The 22475-nt window shown below is 39.2% G+C and overlaps 1 protein-coding gene across 4 annotated transcripts in view; it reads right to left on the bottom strand.

Annotated features, from left to right (window-relative positions):
- Window positions 1-22475, bottom strand: part of LOC122562939 (cadherin EGF LAG seven-pass G-type receptor 2-like) — a 328596-nt gene that overhangs the window by 143200 nt on the left and 162921 nt on the right. For all 4 annotated transcript variants that reach the window (XM_087973584.1, XM_087973581.1, XM_087973583.1 and 1 more), the window contains exon 3: window positions 9680-9902. In XM_087973584.1, the coding sequence (XP_087829710.1) occupies window positions 9680-9902 (223 nt within the window). The remainder of the gene's footprint in view (window positions 1-9679; window positions 9903-22475) is intronic.

The raw sequence follows: 22475 nt of genomic DNA, 5'->3' as shown, positions 1-22475 counted from the left end.
AATCTAGCTTTTAAGATCAACCCATTTCAATCCCGAGATCTTTCTGTTCATACGCTCTTATTAATCAAGATTTGCTCTTTTTACTGAGTTAGTCCCCTTATTTTAATCTTTAAGATACTTTATCTTAAAACTGCCACAACACATTTTAACTAAATTGCAAATATCACATAAAAGTGAAAGCAAATTTTGGTTGAATATGACTCTTCTTTTGAACAGAAAGGTTAACTGTGTTTTTCTTTCTCTGTAGACACAGCCACACCTGCTGAATATTTCCAACATTTTCCATTGCCTCAGCATACACCACCTGTCTACACATGACGTTAACATATGTCTTTCCTCTTGCAATCTCCAGATTCTTCCTCATTGTTTACCATACTCCAATTCGGTGTGTTCAGCAACTTAAAACTCATTCTTCTGCTCCATGTTCAAATACATTTATATTAATGTAAAACAAAGCCCAGCATCCCACACAGCCCACCATCTCTAATATTAAAAAAAAATCCACTTTCTGCATTTTTAACTGTTCTTTGGCCATGAAATTAAGTTCTTGGCATTACCATAACCCTCATTGCCACAAGATCCCTTCAAAATATCTTTTGAAAACAGATATATTCAACTCTCATTGCATTCCCTCTTCTAAATTCAAATCAGTTAAATAACCTTTACAAGTTGATTATCATTTTGGCATAATAAACATAACAGACTCTAAAAAGAAAACCAAACAAGTAGTGGATATTCCAACACAAGTGTGGCCATGGCATTTTAAGAGGCTGTTGAGTTGCGTCAAAACTTCTAATATGAAATTTCAATAACATCATTTGAATTGGTGCTATTTTCATACAATGCAGTTCTAAGCAGCAGAAGTGAAGAAAAAAACATTTCATTCAGAAGAATAAAATGATGGCTCTTTTACAAAATAATGAAGAAATGTCAATGACTTGAGACATGCATTCTGTTTCTCTCTCTGCAGATGCTGCCAGATCTGCAGTTATTTCAGCATTATAGGTTTACCTTTCAAATTTCTAGCATTTGTAGTAATGTTTTGAATATATTTTTGTTGTCAGCCACTGTAAGTGACAAAAATCCAGCTAATAATTTGGACTTGTATCCTTTTATAAATGTTTGGCAGTAAATTACAACAATGAAGCACAGAAATAGTAAGTTGACAAACAAGTGCTTAATCTTTCTTATTCATCCAATTGCTCTTCTTGCTATTTAGTTGGAGACGTTTTGACTGGATTACCTTCTCTGTTAAAACAGTAATAAAGGAAATTTATGGTGAACATCTCAAACACCGGTGTGACGTTAACAACGAGAGAAAACTCTACACTATCAGATTTTACTGTTAACAGCAATGCAGAAAGGAGAAACCACTTACATTGAGATGAGAATGAGAGATTAGAAATCTTGGATAACATGAGATTTTGTTGGCCATGTACACAAATCACTAAAACCTAGCGCACCTCTACAGAAAACAAATCAGAAAAGGCTAATGGAATTGTTAACATTTATCACAAGGGAGTTGAAATACAAAATATAAAGCAGTAATGCTTCAGCTCTACAGGGTCATACCTAGACAGCATCTGGATTACTGCAAACGGACATATGGGAATGATACTAGGGCTTAAATAGGCTAAATTATGAAGACAGGGGCATCACATTGACTTTGAATGTTGCATCAAATGAAACTTCCAAGCAAAGAGTTATAGATTTTCCTTTTAAAATGTTATTGTGATATGGAATAAAATGGGTTAATGGAACTGAGGTACAGATAAACAGGATCAAAATGAGTTGTGGGCAGTGTGAAGGGGCTAAGTGGTCTACACCTGTTCTGATGACATGTTTTCCACAATTACTTTTAGAAAAAGAAAGTACAATAAACAGTTGATTCTGGTTGATGCACATTAATGTGCACATGTTATAATTGTAATCCATATAAATTTTAGTTCAGTTTTCCATTTAAAGTGAAATATGCCAAATATAACATTTTATGTGGCATCATAAAATAGCACTCCACAGTAAGAGACCATTTGTCCCATCAAGTATCGGCCTTCTCTGTTGAACAGCAGTCCAGTTATCCTCTCCACCTATTTGTACTTATTCCTTTTTGAAGGCTGTTATTGAATGCACAGATAGTGCACAGAATTACCAATTATCCTTCTGCCTGTGATTTAAAGAAGTCTGGAAACTAATGGTTGAGTGTACAATGAGACTATGAAATAGTAACAATCATAAAATGTGGTCCTTGAAATGAACTGCAATTCAAGTACAGCATTTTTTTTAATTTTAAAATTATGAATAATGGTTCTGCAGGGTCTGCAATGCTCTCAGTTAGTTCCAGATTTAAAGAACCATGGCTAATAACTACTCTTCACATGTGTATGAAGTACATTTAAGTGAAGAGCCTGGTGGTCATTCCTGATGTTCAGCAATCAGCTTTACAACCTCAATGTTAATATCTGATGAGTGTGCTTACTTATTAAAAGTATGCATGTTGAGCTATGCCCTTCTCCCTCACATATACCAGAAATTGGTTGTTTTTGAATGTTTACAACAGGAATCTTAGGAAAAGATGCTTTCTTTTGTGGCATCCCAGTGACGTCAAATTATGTTATCCCTTCTTATTCAACATACAGTTAGTGTTGTTTTTATTCTAGATTTTACTTTATTACAAATTCCCTGATACACGTAATAGCTATAGTAACCTCCTCATCAAGACGAGCAAAATGCTAAGGCATATTCTAGTGAATGGTCACAACCTGAAATGTTAACGCTGTACCTCTTTCCACAGACATGCCCAGACCTGATGTGCATTTCCAGCATGTATTTAAATAATATTTATACAGATATACCAAGTTTCCGGGGACTTTTAATACTCTTGATTATATACTGGAGCTGTTCCTAATACTAAAGCTCTGCACATGAACATTATGCAGCAAAAGAAATGACAGAATGGCAATGCAAATATTCGAAACACACAATATGTGCAAGTAAAGCTATTTTAAAAATTCAAGATCATCAGGTAGTACTAATGTTGACTGAATGATGAATAGACTATACAATTGTTCGCATAAAATCCATTATGCACTTTCAATAATGGAATACCCTTAAGGGATACCTTTTAAACAGCCTTGCAGCAATTAAAGTTAATCTCTTTGAATTAAATATCTCAGAGTTATGGTTGCACTCAGCCCATAAAAGACTAACTCAAGCATGTTTCCCATTGCAGTCAAACAAAGCCTTTGCTCAGAAATTAGGCATCAATCACATTTCCTGCGATCCCAGACTCTCTGCTCTTCAATCAATCATAAAATCTAATATAAGTAGTACAAGGGATCAATTGAAGTAACTGGCATCATCATCAGTCTGTTTAAAAAGATACTATTTATTTCTGGATAGAGAAAAATGAAAATATCGTTCTGTTAACTAGATTCAAGCAGTCTTCATACCACTTTTCTACATACTGTCTTTAAATTAGTGTACATATATTATGATTATAATACAAATAGGAGTGTTAGAGGCTGAGGGATGACCTTACAGAGGTTTATAAAATCATGGCGGGTATGAATAGAGTGAATAGCCAAGTACTCTTTCCTAGTGTGGGGGAGTCCAAAACTAGAGGGCATTGCTTTAAGGTGAGAGGGGAAAGATTTAAAAGGGACCTGAGCGGTAACGTTTTCATCCAGAGGGTGGTTCGTATGAAATAAGCTGCCAGAAGAAGTGGAGGAAGCAGGTCCAATAGCAACAATTACAAGGTATCTGGATGCGTACATGAATAGGAAAGGGTTGTGCTGTATAACTCTATGGCTCTAGATTTTGATTTAGTTTTCCATGTAAAAATGAAACATGCCAAATATTATACCATTTCTTGCAGAATCATAGAATAATGCAACATAGTAGGACGCCATTTGGTCCATCAAGTATGTGCCCACTTTTTTGAAGAGCAATCCAGTTCGCCTCTTCACCTATTTATATTTATTCCCTTGTGGAGACTGCTTTTGAATCTGCTATCCTAGTAAGCAGTGCATTCCAATCCTTACCATTCAATAATTGGCGAGAAAAACAGAGACAAAGCCTGTGCCACTTCAGTTATTAACTGCACTACTCTTTCCTCACTGTTATCTCAGAAAAACTCCATCAAGTTAGTTAAACATGATTTTCTCTGAATATATCTCAGCTGGTTCTCCTTTAATAAACCATTCCTGAAGAAGGGCTTATGCCCGAAACGTCGATTCTCCTGTTCCCTGGATGCTGCCTGACCTGCTGCGCTTTTCCAGCAGCACATTTTTAGCTCTGATCTCCAGCATCTGCAGACCTCACTTTCTCCCTAAACCATGCAAGGCCAAGTGGCTGTTAATTTTCTTCTTTTATTGTTTCTCAATGATTTCTCACCTCAAATGTTAAACTGCCAAAAGTATCCTTCAACCCATTTTTGACCAAGGGTGTGGCATCTGAATTTCTCCATTCCTCTAGCACTACACTGAAAGAACATTGGAAATTTGTCGCCATTACTCCCTCAATGTCCACCCCAACGTTGCTTAGTATCCTTGGATACGTCCCCTCTGGAGTAGATGAGTTGCCCACTTTAAGTGCCGGTAACCTTTCCAGAGCCGCCTTCTATCCAGTATTGCAGCAACCCCCTTGTTTAACACAGCTGTGGAAGAGTCACCTTCCTTAATAAAAACTGATGGGAAGCATTCACATAATATCCCAGCTATGTATTCTGTCATGACCAAGAGATCTCCATTTCAGTCCCGAGTCACCTCACCACTCCTGACAACACTTTTGCTACAAATGTTCCTATAGATAACCTTTGATGTGCCTCTTACGTTCACCATTAACCTATTATTGTACTATATCTTTGTCCCTCTTATTTCCTCATTCATTTCTTTGAACATTTTATATTTTGCAATCTGTACGCCATGTTAGGACTGATTTGGAGATGCCGGTGATGGATTGGGGTGTATAAAATTAAAAATCACACAACACCAGGTTATAGTCCAACAGGTTTAATTGGAAGCACACTAGCTTTCGGAGAGTTGCTCCTTCACTATCACCTGATGAAGGAGTGACGCTCCGAAAGCTAGTGTGCTTCCAATTAAACCTGTTGGACTATAACCTGGTGTTGTGTGATTTTTAACTATGTTCGGACTGAGTAGCAATGGTCTTCATGCAGTGTGTATTTGGAATCTTAATGGTGTGTCATACCCTTAATTGCATAGTGCATCAAGAAATAGCCTGCATGAACAATGACTGTAGTATTGACAAGTGGCCACACACCACTTTGGTAATAAGGAAACATCAGCAGTCTTCACACTACTTGTACTACTTGCTCAAGGAAACCTCTATTCACAGCCAGATTATCAACACGTCCAATATTGCCAAATATAACAGAAAATGGTCAGAAGGCTCAAAACAGAAAGCAGAGGCATTAAAATCTAAGAACATGCTACTTCAGATTTTATTCTCCATATTAGCATCACCTTGACAAATTTCTAAAATGGAAAAGAGACTACTTCCCAGTAATGAGAATTATTTTTACAAATAGGCCAACCACCAACATTGTGAATCACAGGCAAGAGTCAAGTTACACACTCAAATTCTGAGAGTTTACAACATTGCGCAGCAATTCAAACTTCAGAATGATTACAAGACCTGCAAATCACCCAGCAGGGAAATTCCACACAAAACTAAGCATTGGCATAAGGTATAAAATAATCATTATAAAAGCAGCTGCTTGGGCCTTCAGGCTTATAATACCACCATCAAACAAACACCACAGAGCCAAAACACCACGGCGTCAAAACATTGCGACTTCAAAACCCACCAGCAAACATAATATTGTCAAGCACTAGGATCATGGAATATTCACAGTGCAGAAGGGTGTCATTCGACCTGTGTCTGTACCAGTACTTGGTAAAAGCAACCAACTAATAACACTGTCCACATTTCAATGTACACCTTGCTCTTCAGGTGCTTAACCAATTCCATTTTTAACGCCCCTACAGTATCTGCCTTTCCATCATACTCTGGCAGTGCATTCCAGACCCTTAACAGCTTAGTCTGAAAAAATATAGTCCCTATGTCTCTCGTGATTCTCTGTAAATCACCTTAAGTGGATGCCCTCTAGTTCTCAAGCCTTAACCAGTTTCTCTGCCAAGATCCTTTGTGGTTTTGAACACCTTTATCAACCATATTTGCTCTAAAGGAATATTCCTTGGCGGATGGTTCCTCAATCCTGGAACCAGTTTTATTAATATTTTCTGCACCGTCTCTAAATCTTTCATAACCTTCCTAGAATGCATCACTAAGAATTGAACACAAGGAGATGGAATTTTCCAGGCTTTGAGACCCTGGTTTTGGAGTAAAATGGGAGTCCTGAGCCCACAATGGACAAAGGACAAATTAGAAGTATTTTCCCAGAGGTGATCCCCTAAGATTTTTTTGTTGTTCTTCTATGGGATATGGGTGTCACTGACAATGAGACCATATCTTTTTTATTCATTCCTGCATCTGTTGCCTATTACTAATTGCCCTTGTGAAGGTGGTGATGAGTTGTCTCTGGAACCAGTGCACTCCATTTCATACATAGAAGTAAAATGCTTCTTGGAAGGAAGCTCCTGAATTTTGACCCAACGACACTGAAGGAACAGAGATATTCTTCCAAGTCAGGATGGCTTACAGAGGAACGAGCAGTTGCTGGTGTTCCCATGTATCTGCTGCCCTTATTCTTCAAGGTGGAAGTGATCATTGGTTTTGAAGGTGCTATCTAAGGCACTTTGTTAGGTTCCTGCAACATATCTTGCAGATGGTACACACTGCTGCTGTTGTGCATCGGTGATGGGGACAGTGAATATTTGTGGATGTGGCACAAATCAAGTGAGTTAGTCAAACCTTCTCTGCATGGTTGGAGATGCAGTCATCCAGGCAAGTGAGGATTATTCCATCACACTCTGACTTGTGCCTCATAGATGGCAGAAAGGTTTTGGGGAGTCAGGAGCTGAATTACTTGTAACAGAATACCTAGCCCCTGTGAAAGTGGAGTCATTGAGAACTTTTAAGGAGTTAGACAGGGTTGCTTGTTAGTCAAGAATCTAAGGTGATGGGGGCAGGCAGCAATTAAAATTAATCATAAGCAGATCAACCATGATCATATTGATTGGTGCAGCAGGTTAAAGAGGCTGAAAAGTCTGCTCCTGGCCCCAATTCATATTTTTTCCTTAGCTTTTTAGATAGTGAAATTGAAATGACTTTACAGAGGCTGGTATCCATCACCCAAGTCACCCTTTATTTAGATATGAACCTTAGTACTGCCTCATCCAGACTCCGCTACCAAAGTGTCAGCATCGCTGTCACTTCCCTTTTTATATGCCAGCCAGGGCTCCCTAATTGGACCTGATTAACAGCCTCAATCATATAACATTATTCTATGATGTTAACACTGGTTGACCTCGTTACAATTGTTCCATAAATCACTTTACAAACCTCACAGCTAAATGAACTGCAAGAAGTGGAAAAATAATTATAAAAATAACAAACACAGAAAAATACAACTGAGAACAAGAGGGAGACAGGAAAGAGAGAGTAAGAAACAGGAAATATCATTGCACTAATTCTATTGGCTTTCACCTGAGGCCTATATGGTATTTTGTCTTGTTCGGCAGGCATCTATTTCTAGAATCAATTGATACCTCAGGTGCATTGGCAGAAAATCTCATGAGAGAAAAGAGCTTTGCAGTCCTGGAAAAGAATGCCTCAAGAGAACTCTTTCAAAAACATACAACTTCTAACTGAGCAGCATGGTGCTTCTAGGTTTTGAGAATACAAACAGTAAATATATTCTGAAAAGAGAGACATGCTGCTGACAGTTTTGTCTCACACTCATTAGGACATATATAAGGAATATGATCAGACTTCATTTCTTTTTTGAGTTACCCAGAGCACAGTGGTGGGGTGAGTGGTAGTGGTCTATAGGTCTGCATTGTTTTCTCAATGGCCAGACCTCAGCCACTGTGAGTTGACCTCCCAACCAATCAGTGCACATCCCCCAAAATACAAATTGTTGTGATCACTTGTAGCTTGGTAGATTTTGTTTGCTCTGATGAGTGGAAGATGAAAACTACAACGACATATTTTTCTTTCCTTTCAACAATATTCAAGTTCTGTGCTATCAAGTAACTATCTTCATTTTCTCCAATACAAAACAAGATGAGCTCACAATGAGTTTTTATTACCAACAGGAACATGAAACATTAAGAGATATTGAAACAAAATGAAATTATCTAACATCGGCACACTTGGTATTTTTCTTTCTTCACAGTGCCATAGACTTGTAAATGATTAGGGATGTGCTAGTTGTTAAATTTATCAAAAGCAAGAATAATGCAGATTGCAAATGCACTTAAACTCAGCTTATTTTCACAGATGGTATTTATCAAAATGCGTTGTATTATTAAACCAAAACAGCTGACTGTCATTCCTAATGAGGAAGAGTTGCCGAATCTGCCTGACTGCAGTACCTCTGGGACACACGTTAGTTACATTATTAGCACTGCAGTTAATTACCACATTCATCGAATCCCTATGGTGTAGAAAGAGGCTATCTACACTGACCCTCTGAAGAGCATCCCACACCATCTCTGTAACCATCTGGGGTTTTTAACCATAGCTAACCCACCTAACCTGCACATCTTTCGACAGCGGGAGGAAACTGCAGCACCCAGAGGAAACTGCAGCACCCAGAGGAAACCCACACAGATATGAGGAGAATTTCTGTGTAGAGTTTGCACAGTCACACAAAGCTGGAATTTCAGCCAGGTCCCTGGTGCTCTGAGGTAGCAGTGCTGACCATTGTGCCACTATGCTGCCCCGAGGATACAGAAATGTTCCCAACACTCACAAATTCTACAATGTCCCATTTGAGTCTGTGATTTCACAAGAGAAAAAAATGAAAATAAAAAGTGACAAAACACCACAAAGCCAGTTTTCTGGAAAGCAACAATAGTTTTAGAAATCTTCAAGACAAAAGTTGTTTCAAAATAGATATTTGAAAATTTGTCATTTGTATGCTAATTATCATTCCTGTCTCCACCTGTTTTTGCATTCCTATTTCAGTTACAATAGTCGTCTCATTCATGCAATTGCTGCTATCATGAATGCAAAATTCTTTTCTTGTGCAATCTACACCTTTATGGGGCTCATTGTGCCATTCCTTCTTTGTTCCTCGCCTCAGCTGTCTACACAGATTCATGTTGAAGCACAACCAATATTTGGCCAACACACCAACCTAGACAGAGACAAAGCAGCTTATCCAAAAACGGGCATGCACTGAGATATCCATGCGCCTGAAGGAATAGGCCGGAGATATACTCAACACTGGACCTTGGGCTTCATTTTTATGAAGTTAATGAGCTACAGAGAAATGATGCTAATTAGTATTCACACATTCCTGTTTTTAAACGAGATGGTAATTAGAGATGTTCATACTCTCTTTAATCCACAGTGCCTGGCTTAATTCTGATGGCTGAGCCGGAATCAGTTTATCTAGCACAGACTTGGATTTGACGCCATGACCATTCTGCTCAGTATTTCAAATTTTCACACTGAACTGTGTACACAGTCACTGAGTTCCCAAGAAACAGTCATGTACATTGGGTGAAACGAGACTTTGACAACTTACGTGAGTGAGATGCTGAAGTGAAAACGTTGCCGCAACCCTTTGAAGGTGATGAATGACTGTGGAGGAAAGCTCCGAGTGGTCATTTCACAATATGGCTTCTCGTATTCCCCGGGCAGGCAGTCGCACTTAAAACCTCCAACCAGCAAGTTTACACACGTCCCACCATTCCGACAAACTCCAGGAGAACAGCGGCCCGAACGGGAACTCACTTCACAGTAATTACCTGAAGAACAAGACATCAGGTTAGCATTTTGCTTGGGGTTCTGGTTTTAAACAAAAGTAAAGCGCAAATGCTGGAAACCTGAAATAGCATAAAAATACTGGAAATATTCAGCAGGTCTGGCAGCGTCTGTGGGAAGAATGATGAAGTTTAATGATTCAGGTCAATAAGCTTTAATTGAAGGTCACAGACACGAAATCTTCACTGCAGTTTTCTCTCCGCAGATACCATCTGATACAGTTTTAAGTACTACACTGAAACTGCCGAGTGATAAAAATCAACAACTTTTGGCTAGAATTGTCTAACAGGAATCAGACATTTCACACAAAGTAGAATTTTTTGCATAAGCCACAACTTGTTTCCAGACTCAGAGTCATACAGCATGGAAACCGACCCTTCGGTCCAACCAGTCCAGGTTAACCATGTTCCCAAACGAAAGTAGTCCTACTTGCCAGTATGTGGCCCATATCTGTTCAACCTTTCATATTCATATATTTACCCAAATGTCTTTTAAATGTTGTAACTATACCTACATCCACCATTTCCTCTAGCAGTTCACTCCACACATGAGCCACATCTGTGTGAAAAAAGTTGCCCCACATGTCCTTTTTAAAACTTTCGCCTCTCACCTTTAAAATTTGCCCCCTAGATTTGAAAACCCCACCTTAGGGAAAGTACATTTGGTATTCACTGTATGTATGCCCCTCGTGGTTTTATAAACCTCTACAAGGTCACCCCTCAACCTCCTACGCTCCAGTGAAAAATGACTCAGCCTTTTTTTTTAATTAAAACCCTCCATTCCTGGCAACATCCTGGTATTTTTTTTCTGAAACCTCTCCAATTCAATAATATCCTTCTAATAGCAGGGCAAACAGAACCACACACTGTACTCCAAAAGAAGTCTCACCATTGTACTGTACAACCTCAACATTAAGCCCCAAATCCTATGCTCAAAGGTTCAGTTATTGCTTTGTCATTTTCCCCCTCAATGCTAAAGATCACTACTGTAATAAAACTTCCTGGCTTTTAACATCCTTTGACACAGTTTATTCAGACAAAAACATAACAGAAACTACACAATCATTGAGATTACCACCAGGTTTAGTCGTGCAGAGGTTTTGAGATATAACTCCTGTTTATGAACAGATTAAACAGATTAGATTAGATTCACTACAGTGTGGAAACAGGCCCTTCAGCCCAACCAGTCCACACCTACCCTCCGAAGAGTAACCCACCTAGACCCATTTCCCTCTGACTAGTGCATCGAACACTATGGGCAATTTAGCATGGCCAATTCACCTAACCTTCACATCTTTGGACTGTGGGAGGAAACTGGAGCACCTGGAGGAAACCCATGCAGACACGGGGAGAATGTGCAAACTTCACACAGACAGTCACCCGAGGCTAGAATCGAACCTGTGACCCTGGTGCTGTGAGGCAGCAGTGCTAACCAATGAGCCACTGTGCCATTTATGGTTTATTATATCCCACCAACAATTAAAGCCATTATTGGTCACTATTAAACATGGTTATTATGTCCTCAATATGTAGCTGAAATAAAAAGAGCTGCAAGTCCTAACTGTAACTCATTATTCTGTGCTGCAATAATTCATCATAACTCGGATTGCATTATTTTCAACTGACCTGGAAAATAAGGAAGCATTGCAAGGGCTGCCACCTCTGGTTACAATGTAAAGAAACATCATTTGTCCACAACTCCACCTCAGAGCCACTAATATTTGATTACTGAGCGAGGATTGGTTTGGATTTGATCATGAGACCCATTACAATTAAAGAGTCCACGGAACCTGGCAGATGAATATCAACTGACAGAAAAGATTACAGGAGTGTTCCTCGTAGAATTGTACCTCAGCAAGGAATAAATGGTGTGAGGTAATGAGAAAACTGCACCTTAGAAGGGAAAAGAAAATAAGGGGAATTTAGTTGCCTCTGTTGACATGCTGTTGATTAATCTGTACTATGAGCCAAGCAAATTTGTGTTCAAGAAAGGATTAGGGTAAAACTGACAGAAACAGAAATCCATTAGAAAATGGATTTCATAATACAGAAAATGAATTGAGACCAATAGAAATCCAATTAAGACTTAATTACATTAATATTGTATTTCTGAAATCCTTCCAAGACAGCTCTTCACTGCATAAGGAAGTTTCCCACAAGCCAGGCTGATGATCCTATGACCCAAGGGATGTGATTTCTATAACTTGTCAAAAATGACAGCATTTTGATAAAGTACTTTTTCCTCTGTGTATAAAACTGGTCAGTCGATACAAAGTAATTTTAGTACAACAGCAAGAGGGCTTTTAATTTTTCAATGATTCCGTCATGAATTGATGAGTAACTTGATTTGCTGCTTCAAATTTACAGGAGTAATTATTACATGTAAAATGAATTTCTTTCCAAAGAAGAAGTTATTGATTGCTAAAATAGTGATTAAAATATTTAGCTGATGTAATAATTTTTATTTAGTGTGTAGGAGTCAAGAAAGCTTTTCCAATTCCTTGATTCAAGCAACTGACACAGTTTTAATTTGGAGATGCTGGTGTTGGACTGGGGTGTACAAAGTTAAAAATCACACAACACCAGGTTATAGTCCAACAGGTTTAATTGGAAGCACACTAGATTTCGGAGGGTCGCTCCTTCAGGTGGTAGTGACTACGACCTGATGAAGGAGAGACACTCCGAAAGCTAGTGTGTTTCCAATTAAACCTGTTGGACTATAACCTGGTGTTGTGAGATATTTAACTTTGACACAGTCTTAATAAGATTCAAGTTCAGGATTGGCCTTCATTTGCTGTATACATTTGGGAAATTAGAGTTGCTACCTAAGGAAATTTTCTGTAATACCGGTAGCAATTCCCACAAGCTGGCCAATACATGAAAGCGCTCGTCAGGTATAACGTATGAGAAACCTGGGCAAATATCCAAACAATTCCTTATGTTTCTGTACAATTCTGGTGACAAACAATTGTGGGCTGAAAATATGACAATCAATCACAAAGAACTTCTGTATTGTCTAGCAGCAGGTGTGACTGGCCAAAGAGAGCACAGTTTTTTAAAAATTTAACACCCTGGTTCAGGTCTTTCTCCAACATGCACATTAAAAGTAACTGAGCAATAATTCAAAGAAGCTGCAGAACTTACCATCAAAGGTATTCCACACCCATAATTCCCCACCCCACCCACAATTCCCAAGCCACTGAGCAAAGGACTCTTAACTGATGAATAAATCACATCAAAGAGGCAAAAGAAACAAAGGTCTCTCAGGTGCAATATTTCACAGACGGCCTCCTTCTGTTTTATCTATTGCAGTAGGAGCTCTTCCAGAAAAACAGCCTACATCCAGATCATTCTTCATATTTAGACAGGCAGCCATGACAAGTTCCTGTTATCAGTGGGACTACTGAGGGATGAATGCAGATTGATAGGGAAGTCTGAAAATGGGTCATATAACTAGCATTCACGCAGATGATGTCTGGCATGGTGGTGATTCAGGTTGCATTACATGTATATCTTAAACATAAACTTGACAAAAGCTCACCTCATAAGATCTTTACATCATAACTGTACAGAAATCACATAAAACTTTAATACTTTTAAAATCTAGAAAAATAGAATAGATTTTTCTCTCCTTTGCAAAGGTGGTGAATTAGACAGAACAGCACTACATTTCCAAACTGGACATCTCTCATTTGTAAGCTTCAATATTTTTGCAGTGACAGGCAATCAATTGTACAGTGCATCATGGCCAAATGCAATCCAGTCCCCGTCGATATTAATGCAGCAAAGTACTATACTGGGTAGTGCCCTTTATCCATTAGGCCATCAGGACACTTCTTACTTTGACAAGTTCTTTTTTTCTGCAAATAATATCAGATAAATGTAATACTTGGTGCCCTCTTATTTAAAGCTGTAACAATTAGAATATGTGTTAGCTCTGGAACAAAGGATATTTCATGACTAAATGCACTCAGACCTTACTGTGGACAAACTGATTGTCATGTTTTCTACAGTGCAATGCACAAGCATTAAATGGTGATGCCAATTTTTCTCAGCAAATATTGTTGCAACAGTAAACAGAAGCTATAAGACTACTGGTGCATAGAAGTACATGGAGTTACTCAATAAAAAATCTTTAGCATAAGCAGAGCCTCAATTGGTAGAACCCCTGTCTCTGATTCAAATGGTTCCAGGTTTAAGACACACTCCAGAGATTTGAGTAAAAAAATCAAATTTGACAGTCCAGCCGAGTATGAAGTGTATAGCATCCAGTCAGAACATAGAACATAGAAAAATACAGCGCAGTACAGGCCCTTTGGCCCTCGATGTTGCGCCGATCCAAGCCCACCTAACCTACACTAGCCCACTACCCTCCATATGCCTATCCAATGCCCGTTTAAATGCCCATAAAGAGGGAGAGTCCACCACTGCTACTGGCAGGGCATTCCATGAACTCACGACTCGCTGAGTAAAGAATCTACTCCTAACATCTGTCCTAAACCTACCATCCCTTAATTTAAGGCTATGCCCCCTCGTAATAGCTGACTCCATACGTGGAAAAAGGTTCTTATGGTCAACCCTATCTAAACCCCTAATCATCTTGTACACCTCTATCAAGTCACCCCTAAACCTTCTTTTCTCCAATGAAAACAGCCCCAAGTGCCTCAGCCTTTCCTCATACGATCTTCCTACCATACCAGGCAACATCCTGGTAAACCTCCTCTGCACCCGTTCCAGTGCCTCCACATCCTTCCTATAGTATGGCACACAATACTCCAGATGCGGCCGCACCAGAGTCTTATACAACTGCAACATGACCTCAGGGCTCCGGAACTCAATTCCTCTACCAATAAAAGCCAGTACGCCATATGCCTTCTTCACCGCACTATTTACCTGGGTGGCAATTTTCAGAGATCTGTGTACATGGACACCAAGATCCCTCTGCTCATCCACACTACCAAGTATCCGACCATTAGCCCAGTACCCCGTCTTTTTGTTACTCTTACCAAAGTGAATCACCTCACACTTAACTACATTGAACTCCATTTGCCACCTTTCTGCTCAGCTCTGCAACTTATCTATATCCCGCTGTAACCTGACACATCCTTCCTCACTGTCAACAACTCCACCGACTTTTGTATCATCCGCAAACTTGCTCACCCAACCTTCTAGCCCCTCCTCCAGGTCATTTATAAAAATTACAAACAGCAATGGTCCCAAAACACCGCTAGTAACTGCACTCCAAGATGAACCTTTACCATCAACTACTACCCTCTGTCTTCTTCCAGCCAGCCAATTCCTAATCCAAACCTCCAACTCACCCTCAATGTCATACCTCCGTATTTTTTGCAGTAGCCTACCATGGGGAACCTTATCAAACGCCTTACTAAAATCCATATACACCACATCTACCACTTTACCCTGATCCACCTCCTTAGTCACCTTCTCAAAGAATTCAATAAGGTTTGTGAGGCACGACCTGCCCTTCACAAAACCATGCTGACTATCCTTGATCACATTATTCCTATCCAGATGTTCATAAATCCTATCCCTTACAATTCTCTCTAAGACTTTGCCCACAACAGAAGTGAGACTCACCGGCCTATAGTTACTAGGGTTATCCCTACTCCCCTTCTTGAACAAGGGAACCACATTTGCTATCCTCCAGTCTTCTGGCACTATTCCTGTAGACAATGAGGACATAAAAATCAAGGCCAATGGCTCTGCAATCTCCTCCCTTGCTTCCCAGAGAATCCTAGGATAAATGCCATCAGGCCCAGGGGACTTAGCTATTTTCAGCCTTTCCAGAATTTCCAACACCTCTTCCCTACATACCTCAAAGCCGTCCATTCTAATTAATTGTGACTCAATATTCACATCGGTAACAATGTCGTGTTCCTGAGTGAATACTGACAAAAAGTATTCATTCAGTGTCTCCCCAATCTCTTCAGCCTCCACACGCAACTTCCCACTACTATCCTTGACTGGACCTATTCCTACCCTCGTCATTCTTTTATTCCTGACATACCCATAGAAAGCCTTAGGGTTTTCCCTAATCCTACCAACTAAGGACTTTTCATGTCCCCTCCTTGCTGCTCTTAGCTCTCTCTTCAGATCCTTCCTGGCTACCTTATAACTCTCAATCGCCCCAATTGAACCTTCACGCCTCATCTTTACATAGGCCGCGCTCTTCCATTTAACAAGGGATTCCAATTCCTTATTAAACCACGGCTCCCTCACACGACCCTTTCCTCCCTGCCTGACAGGTACACTCCCTGCCTGAAGTTCTGAATTTCAGCTGAGACTTCAAAATGTTGTCTCACCTGCCTTCTCAGGCTCTACTTTGAAGAACAATAGGCAAATTACTTCAGGTGTTCTGACCAATATTTGTTCCTCAATTAGCATTACCACAGAACAGATCACTTAGACATTGTTGTATGCTGGAGTTGTTGCAGAGTTTGCTGTATATAATTTGCTACCATATTTACTAAATTACAATGTGTCCACAAAAGAACTGCATTGGTAGTACTTTGGAAAGCCCCGAGGTCACGAAGGGCACTATATAACTGCAAGTCTTTCTTTACTTTTTAAACAAACAACTAAAAAGCTGTTACACTAGTACAAGAACAGTCACACTAAATTATTTTTCAGGGACAATGCCAACACCATAAGTATTCCAAAACCAAAATCATTTATCTCAAATAGTCTCTGTTGAGCATTTCTCAAATTCTGTCCTCCATGAATTTCTCAATTAATTTTTCTAATTTCATTACAATTATAAATTCAAACTAAGCCATTCTTGCCTAAGGGTTTTAATTATATATTCTTATCAATCCTGTCAGCATGAGGCATTCTCACAATGCAATTTTATTCACAATTGTTTTTATGATTATTAATTTGACTTTGTACATCTCTATGACTCTATGACTTACAATGAGGTTTCATATCTAACAGTTTAAATGGCTTTCCATTTTTTCTGCTGTTTGTAATACGTATGGGATATGAAGTGCTCCTGTTCGTATTTAATAAAATAATGACAGTTTTCCAAAGTGTAGCTTTAAGACAGCCTGAGTAATAATGGTTTGTGGTGCTAATGGTGACTATTTCTGGCAACCATAAAAGTTAAATAATGGGTGTAAAAACATTCCTTTAATGATTGTCAAACACTATGCTACTGCTACTGTACAATTAAGTCCATTCAGACAGTCTCCCTAATCTCAAGTCACACAATAGTTTACATACTCTGAGGTATTGATGATATAAACAATAATGGTTAAACTGGTTGATCACGTTTAAACAAAAACATCATACACTAGCACAAAGGGAATAAATCATTGGTGTTATTGTAAATTTCAACATAGATCTTAACAGTTTGTGTACTAGGAATATTGTCACACAGAACAAACATTTTAAAGCTCTTAACTGGCAAATACAATGAGAATCCAATTGGATCTTGCTAATTTACCAGTTAGTAAATCAGTTCATTCAGTAATGAAATGCAAATATTTAAGATGATGTTCACAGAAAAACATTGAAAGGAAGAAAGGTTTTATTGATTCAGATATGGCATTGAAATGAACAACCATAATCTGTTTGTTACTTTGCCAGTTGAAGCAAACTGCTGGCCAGGACATTGGGAGGACTATTTTTTTAAACAAATCACATGGTTGGATCTTTAACATATGTGAATCAATATAGTAGCAGATAGGGTCTCAATTTAATATCTCATCTGAAAATTGGCATATTGATCATGGAAATCTTTCCATCATTGCACTGAATTTTCAACTATTATTTCTGGTTATCACCATAAATACTTCCCTCCTTCAAACAATTCCCTTCCTTTCTGCAGCCAGCTAGACTGAACATGACTATCTCAAATCACAGTATGTTGTTCAATCCAGACCAAGTTTTCATCTTACATCCTCTCTATTTATGACTGCAATGAACTTCCTGCATCCATTCATCTTACCCTTTCTGCTAGTACCTGTGGTTGCATCTACCCTCAATTATTTCAATGCCTTCCATTCCAGTCTTCACTGCTCCATCTTGCAAAGTGCATTGGTTAATATGTTTTCATCACTCTCCCTTCCTCATTCAATTAGTTTTCTGTTCCCAATAGATTTAATGTTGTCATCCGCATTTTCAAATCCCATCATAGGTTTGCTTCACCCAAACTCTCCACCCTCCTCCAGATTTATCTTTGACACCCCTACGTCGTTCAGTTCTCTAATTCTCACCTCGTGTGCATTTCCCCTCCCTTCACATCACTGATGGCAGAAACATTAGCTGCACTGCGTTCACTCTTCAACTCCCTTTCTAATGTCCTCACTTATCTCACCCCTGCCTTGGTTGCCTCCTCTTCCACTTCCCTCCTTCCTTAATACAGCATAGCATTCATATCAGTACTGTATACAAAACAGGAGCCTGGTCCATTATTCTTTTTGATCATGACAGATCTGTTCATTTATTCCTGACATTTGCCAAATGTGACAATTATTCTGATCCCAGAGATGGACAAGTCAGATCCAAGACTGAAATCTGGTTTGATCGATCATATTTTGTTTCTGTCAATTCTAACCAAGTGCTCTTTCCCTGGAATACAGACATGCAGTACTGCAGAATTTACTTTATCAATAAGAAAAAAGTTATTAGCCAAAACAAAAAAGATCAAGCAAACTATTCACAAATAATTCACAAAAAATACCAATATAAACATTTTGAAACAAGTGGAAAAATATAATCCTATTAATTCAACCACACTCTCTTACAGCACTCACACCAAAGAGAATTCCCTTCTCTTTTAAATCTATATGTATTAATTTAACTGTGGCTTCAATTCCATGTGTGGAGAATCTGATAGCCTCTTCTTGGAGCATGATACAACTGAGCTTAGATTTTCTCAGCTTCAAATAATTTCCTCAGGGTTTTAACCAAACTTTAACCATTGCTGGAATGGAATTGTCAAACTAAACTGCTTAGTGTGGTAACCTATTCTTTAACAGTTCCAAACTATCTCCAATTTTTAAGACCAATGCTTTACATACCTATCTTCATTAAGAGTAGGAGCACATTACAACAGATGCTGGAATCTGTACTGAAAACAACAAATGTCGTAGATCACACAGGACAAACAGCATCAATGGAGAGGGAGCAAGGTAACATTTCAAATATCGATAACTATTCATCAGAGCACCTAAACTCAAAACATTAGCTTGCTCTCTCTCTCCATGGGTGTTGCCTGACCTGTTGTCATCTCCAACATTTGTTGTTATCAGTACATCTTCTTCAAGACTTCTGCATAATCCTGCCAAACTGATACCCAAAAGCTTTTTCCAAGTTCTGGGTGTTTCCATTAATTAAAAGAAAAGAAAATCCCTGAAGTTTTAAAGTTCAAGCCGAATGAGCAATTGTTTACTTTAATTACTCATTAAAACTCCTGGGATAACACCAAAATTCCATTCTACACCAGGAACTCTCTCCCATACCACTTTTAAAGGAAATCAATAGACAATAAAGTCACAGACAATAGGTGCAGGTGTAGGCCATTCAGCCTTTCGAGCCAGCACTACCATTCATTATGATCATGGCTGATCATCCACAATCAGTATCCTGTTCCTGCCTTATCCTCATAACTGTTGATTCCACTATCTTTAAGACCTCTATCCATCTCTTTCTTGAAAGTATCCAGAGACTTGGCCTCCACTGCCTTCTGGGGCCAAGCATTCCATATATCCACCACTCTCTGTGTGAAGAAGTTTCTCCTCAACTCTGTTCTAAATGGCCTCCCCTTATTTTTAAATTGTGTCCACTGGTTCTGAAGGATGGGTACAGCATACCCAGAAGCTAATAATTAAATCCATTCATTGACACACAGATCAAAACCCACATGCCACTCACTCAAATCCAAAATCTCAACTAAATTATATTAACAATTTTAAATTTCCCTTACATCACAGACATCCTGGCATCTTTCTTTGCAATAAAAGTACTTTATAAATGCAAGTTTCTGTTGTCGATTATGTTCCTTTTGTACACCTACATCTTGTAACTAAAAATCCTTCATTCAAAAAAGACTAAAGAATTAACAATGAAACGTAAATGCTCACGAGACAGCAGTTGTCAATGATAACAACTTGGAATATATTGCATCTCTAACATAGTAGCATGACCCAGAGAGCTTCAAAGAAACACAATCAGACAAAATCAGCGCCAAACCAAAGAGGAAATACGAGGGCCTGTAACCAAATGCATGATCAAAGAGGTAGGTTTAAAATAGCATCTTGCATTGGAGGGGGAGGTGGGGATGTGAATAAGTTGGGGAGGGAATTCCTCAGGCATAGTTGGTTGAAAGACATGTTTAAAAGCGTGCAGACTGAGACAAGTTGAAAACAGCCAAACATTAATCCAGGTCCAATTTCAATCCTTTCAGAAATAATGATTCAAGTTAAATTATAAATAGGTTCTGCATCCATGATTTAGGTATGAGTAGGGAAACATAACAGGCAATTATTATTCAGTGATGCCTGCAGCAAAGTGTGGGATAATGAGAAGTTATTTTTTCTCTGATGCCTCCTACATCCATTGTATCAACCATCTGCCTCTACTAACCAACCTGCCTTAAAGGCGAAGAACAGTCTCCTTGGGTAAGGTACTAGAGGTCAGCATCCGTTTAACTGTATCAAAGCAAGCTTCAGAGAAATTTAGGAAGTCTGGCCAAGTTTGACCTCACTCTGTTGGCTGTATTGAACAGAAATTAGCTAAGTGACATTTTTGGTGAGTTACATGCAGTGTTTTTCTCTGAGGTTCAGCTGGTTTCCTTGTGCTGCTGTCCCAAACTCACCTCATTACCCATGTCATATGGCCCTGTGATGCCCCACAAAATTCTGGGCTCCTTCCTATTGGAAGGATATTGTGAAACTTGAAAGGGTTCAGAAAAGATTTACAAGGATGTTGCCAGGGTTGGAGGATTTGAGCAGTAGAGAGAGAGGCTGAACAGGCTGGGGCTGTTTTCCCTGGAGTGTCGGAGGCTGAGGGGTGACCTTATAGAGGGTTATAAAATCATGAGGGGCATGAATAGGGTAAACAGACAAGGTCTTTTCCCAGAACTAGAGGGCATAGGTTCAGGGTGAGAGGGGAAAAATTTAAAACTTCTTCACACATAGAGTGGTACATGTATGGAATGAGCTGCCAGAGGAATTGGTTCAGGCTGGCCCAATTGCAACATTTAAAAGGCATCTGGATGGGTATATGAATTGGAAGGGTTTAGATGGTTATGGGCTAGGTGCTAGCAAGTGGGACTAGATTAAATTAGGATATCTGGTTGGCATAGACGAGTTTGACCAAAGGATGCATCATTGCATGTACAAGTGCACAGTCTTGCATCTATTGCTGTTTAGGATCCAAGCCACACAGCTTACTCGCCTGAGCCACATCCCATCTTACAATCCTGTTTTAATCAACATTACTCTATCCTCAATGCTCAGTGTAGTCCAGTATTAGTTTCATAGAGATCTACAGCATGGAAATTGCCCTTTGGGCAAAAACAACTACCTATCTATTTGATTCCTATTTTCCAGCACTTGCTCATTGCCTTGAATGCCTTGGCATTGCAAGAGTATCACTGCTCAATGTGGGGCCATCACATACAGCTTTTAAACAGATCAAAATACTCATTTGTGTTCAGCATCAGTAGAAGCAAACAAACAAGCAAACAGGAGTTGCATTTGACTCTTGGAACATAAATAGACTGTTTGCATCTCAACTAACAACAAATTTATAGTCAACAATTGATCATTGCACCCAGCACTCACCTACTGGAACTGTCTCACTTGAAGTGCCCAATGCTGCAGTGCTCAATCATCTGAAGGATACATTCCTTCTGCTTAATGTCCCCATATTCCTCCTCTGAAAGCTGCTGTTATTCCCCAGATATTCAGTATCCACCATATCCTTTCTATGCCTGTGCCAGCTGTGCAAACTGCACTATGCAATAATAATACTGCAGATTCTGTCTGGAATGTAGTGCAGTTCCCCTCCCCAGAGCGATCCAAGCAGTAGAACCTCATCTTCAGCAGGCCTATCATCTGCATTAACATGGCCCTGGTCGAAGAATGTATTGCAATGGACCAACACTCTGCTTCAGTGATGGGGTTGTGTATGGAGTCATCAGCTATGGTCACAAACAATAGCCCTTGTCTCTGAATAACGACCCTTGCAAGGCAACTGGCCCTTGAAAAATCTGGCCCAGGAATAAGAGAGTTCTCAAGAATCTAGGAATCATGGTAGCTCACAGGGTACCTGGCACAGAGATCTAAGACGTGGTACTAGTTATCATAGATGACTTACACATTGATAAAACTGAATACATTTCTGTTGGTGAACTCAGTTAAGTTACAGTATAGACCTCTCAACACAACATGTATACTTTCCATTACATCCTGCACATGGGGGAAGCCAGCTGCGTTGCTAAAATATATGGTTGCAGCTCTGACCTCATCACAGGGAATCAAGATGAAACCGTGTAATCTTGTACAAAATACATCAGTAACAGCCTTAATA

This window comes from Chiloscyllium plagiosum, unplaced genomic scaffold (assembly GCF_037043375.1).
Source record: "Chiloscyllium plagiosum isolate Xiang-an unplaced genomic scaffold, Cpla_swu_hap1 HiC_scaffold_26, whole genome shotgun sequence".
In the NCBI taxonomy this organism is placed as follows: Eukaryota; Metazoa; Chordata; class Chondrichthyes; order Orectolobiformes; family Hemiscylliidae; genus Chiloscyllium; species Chiloscyllium plagiosum.
This window is presented reverse-complemented; position numbering and strand designations above follow the sequence as displayed.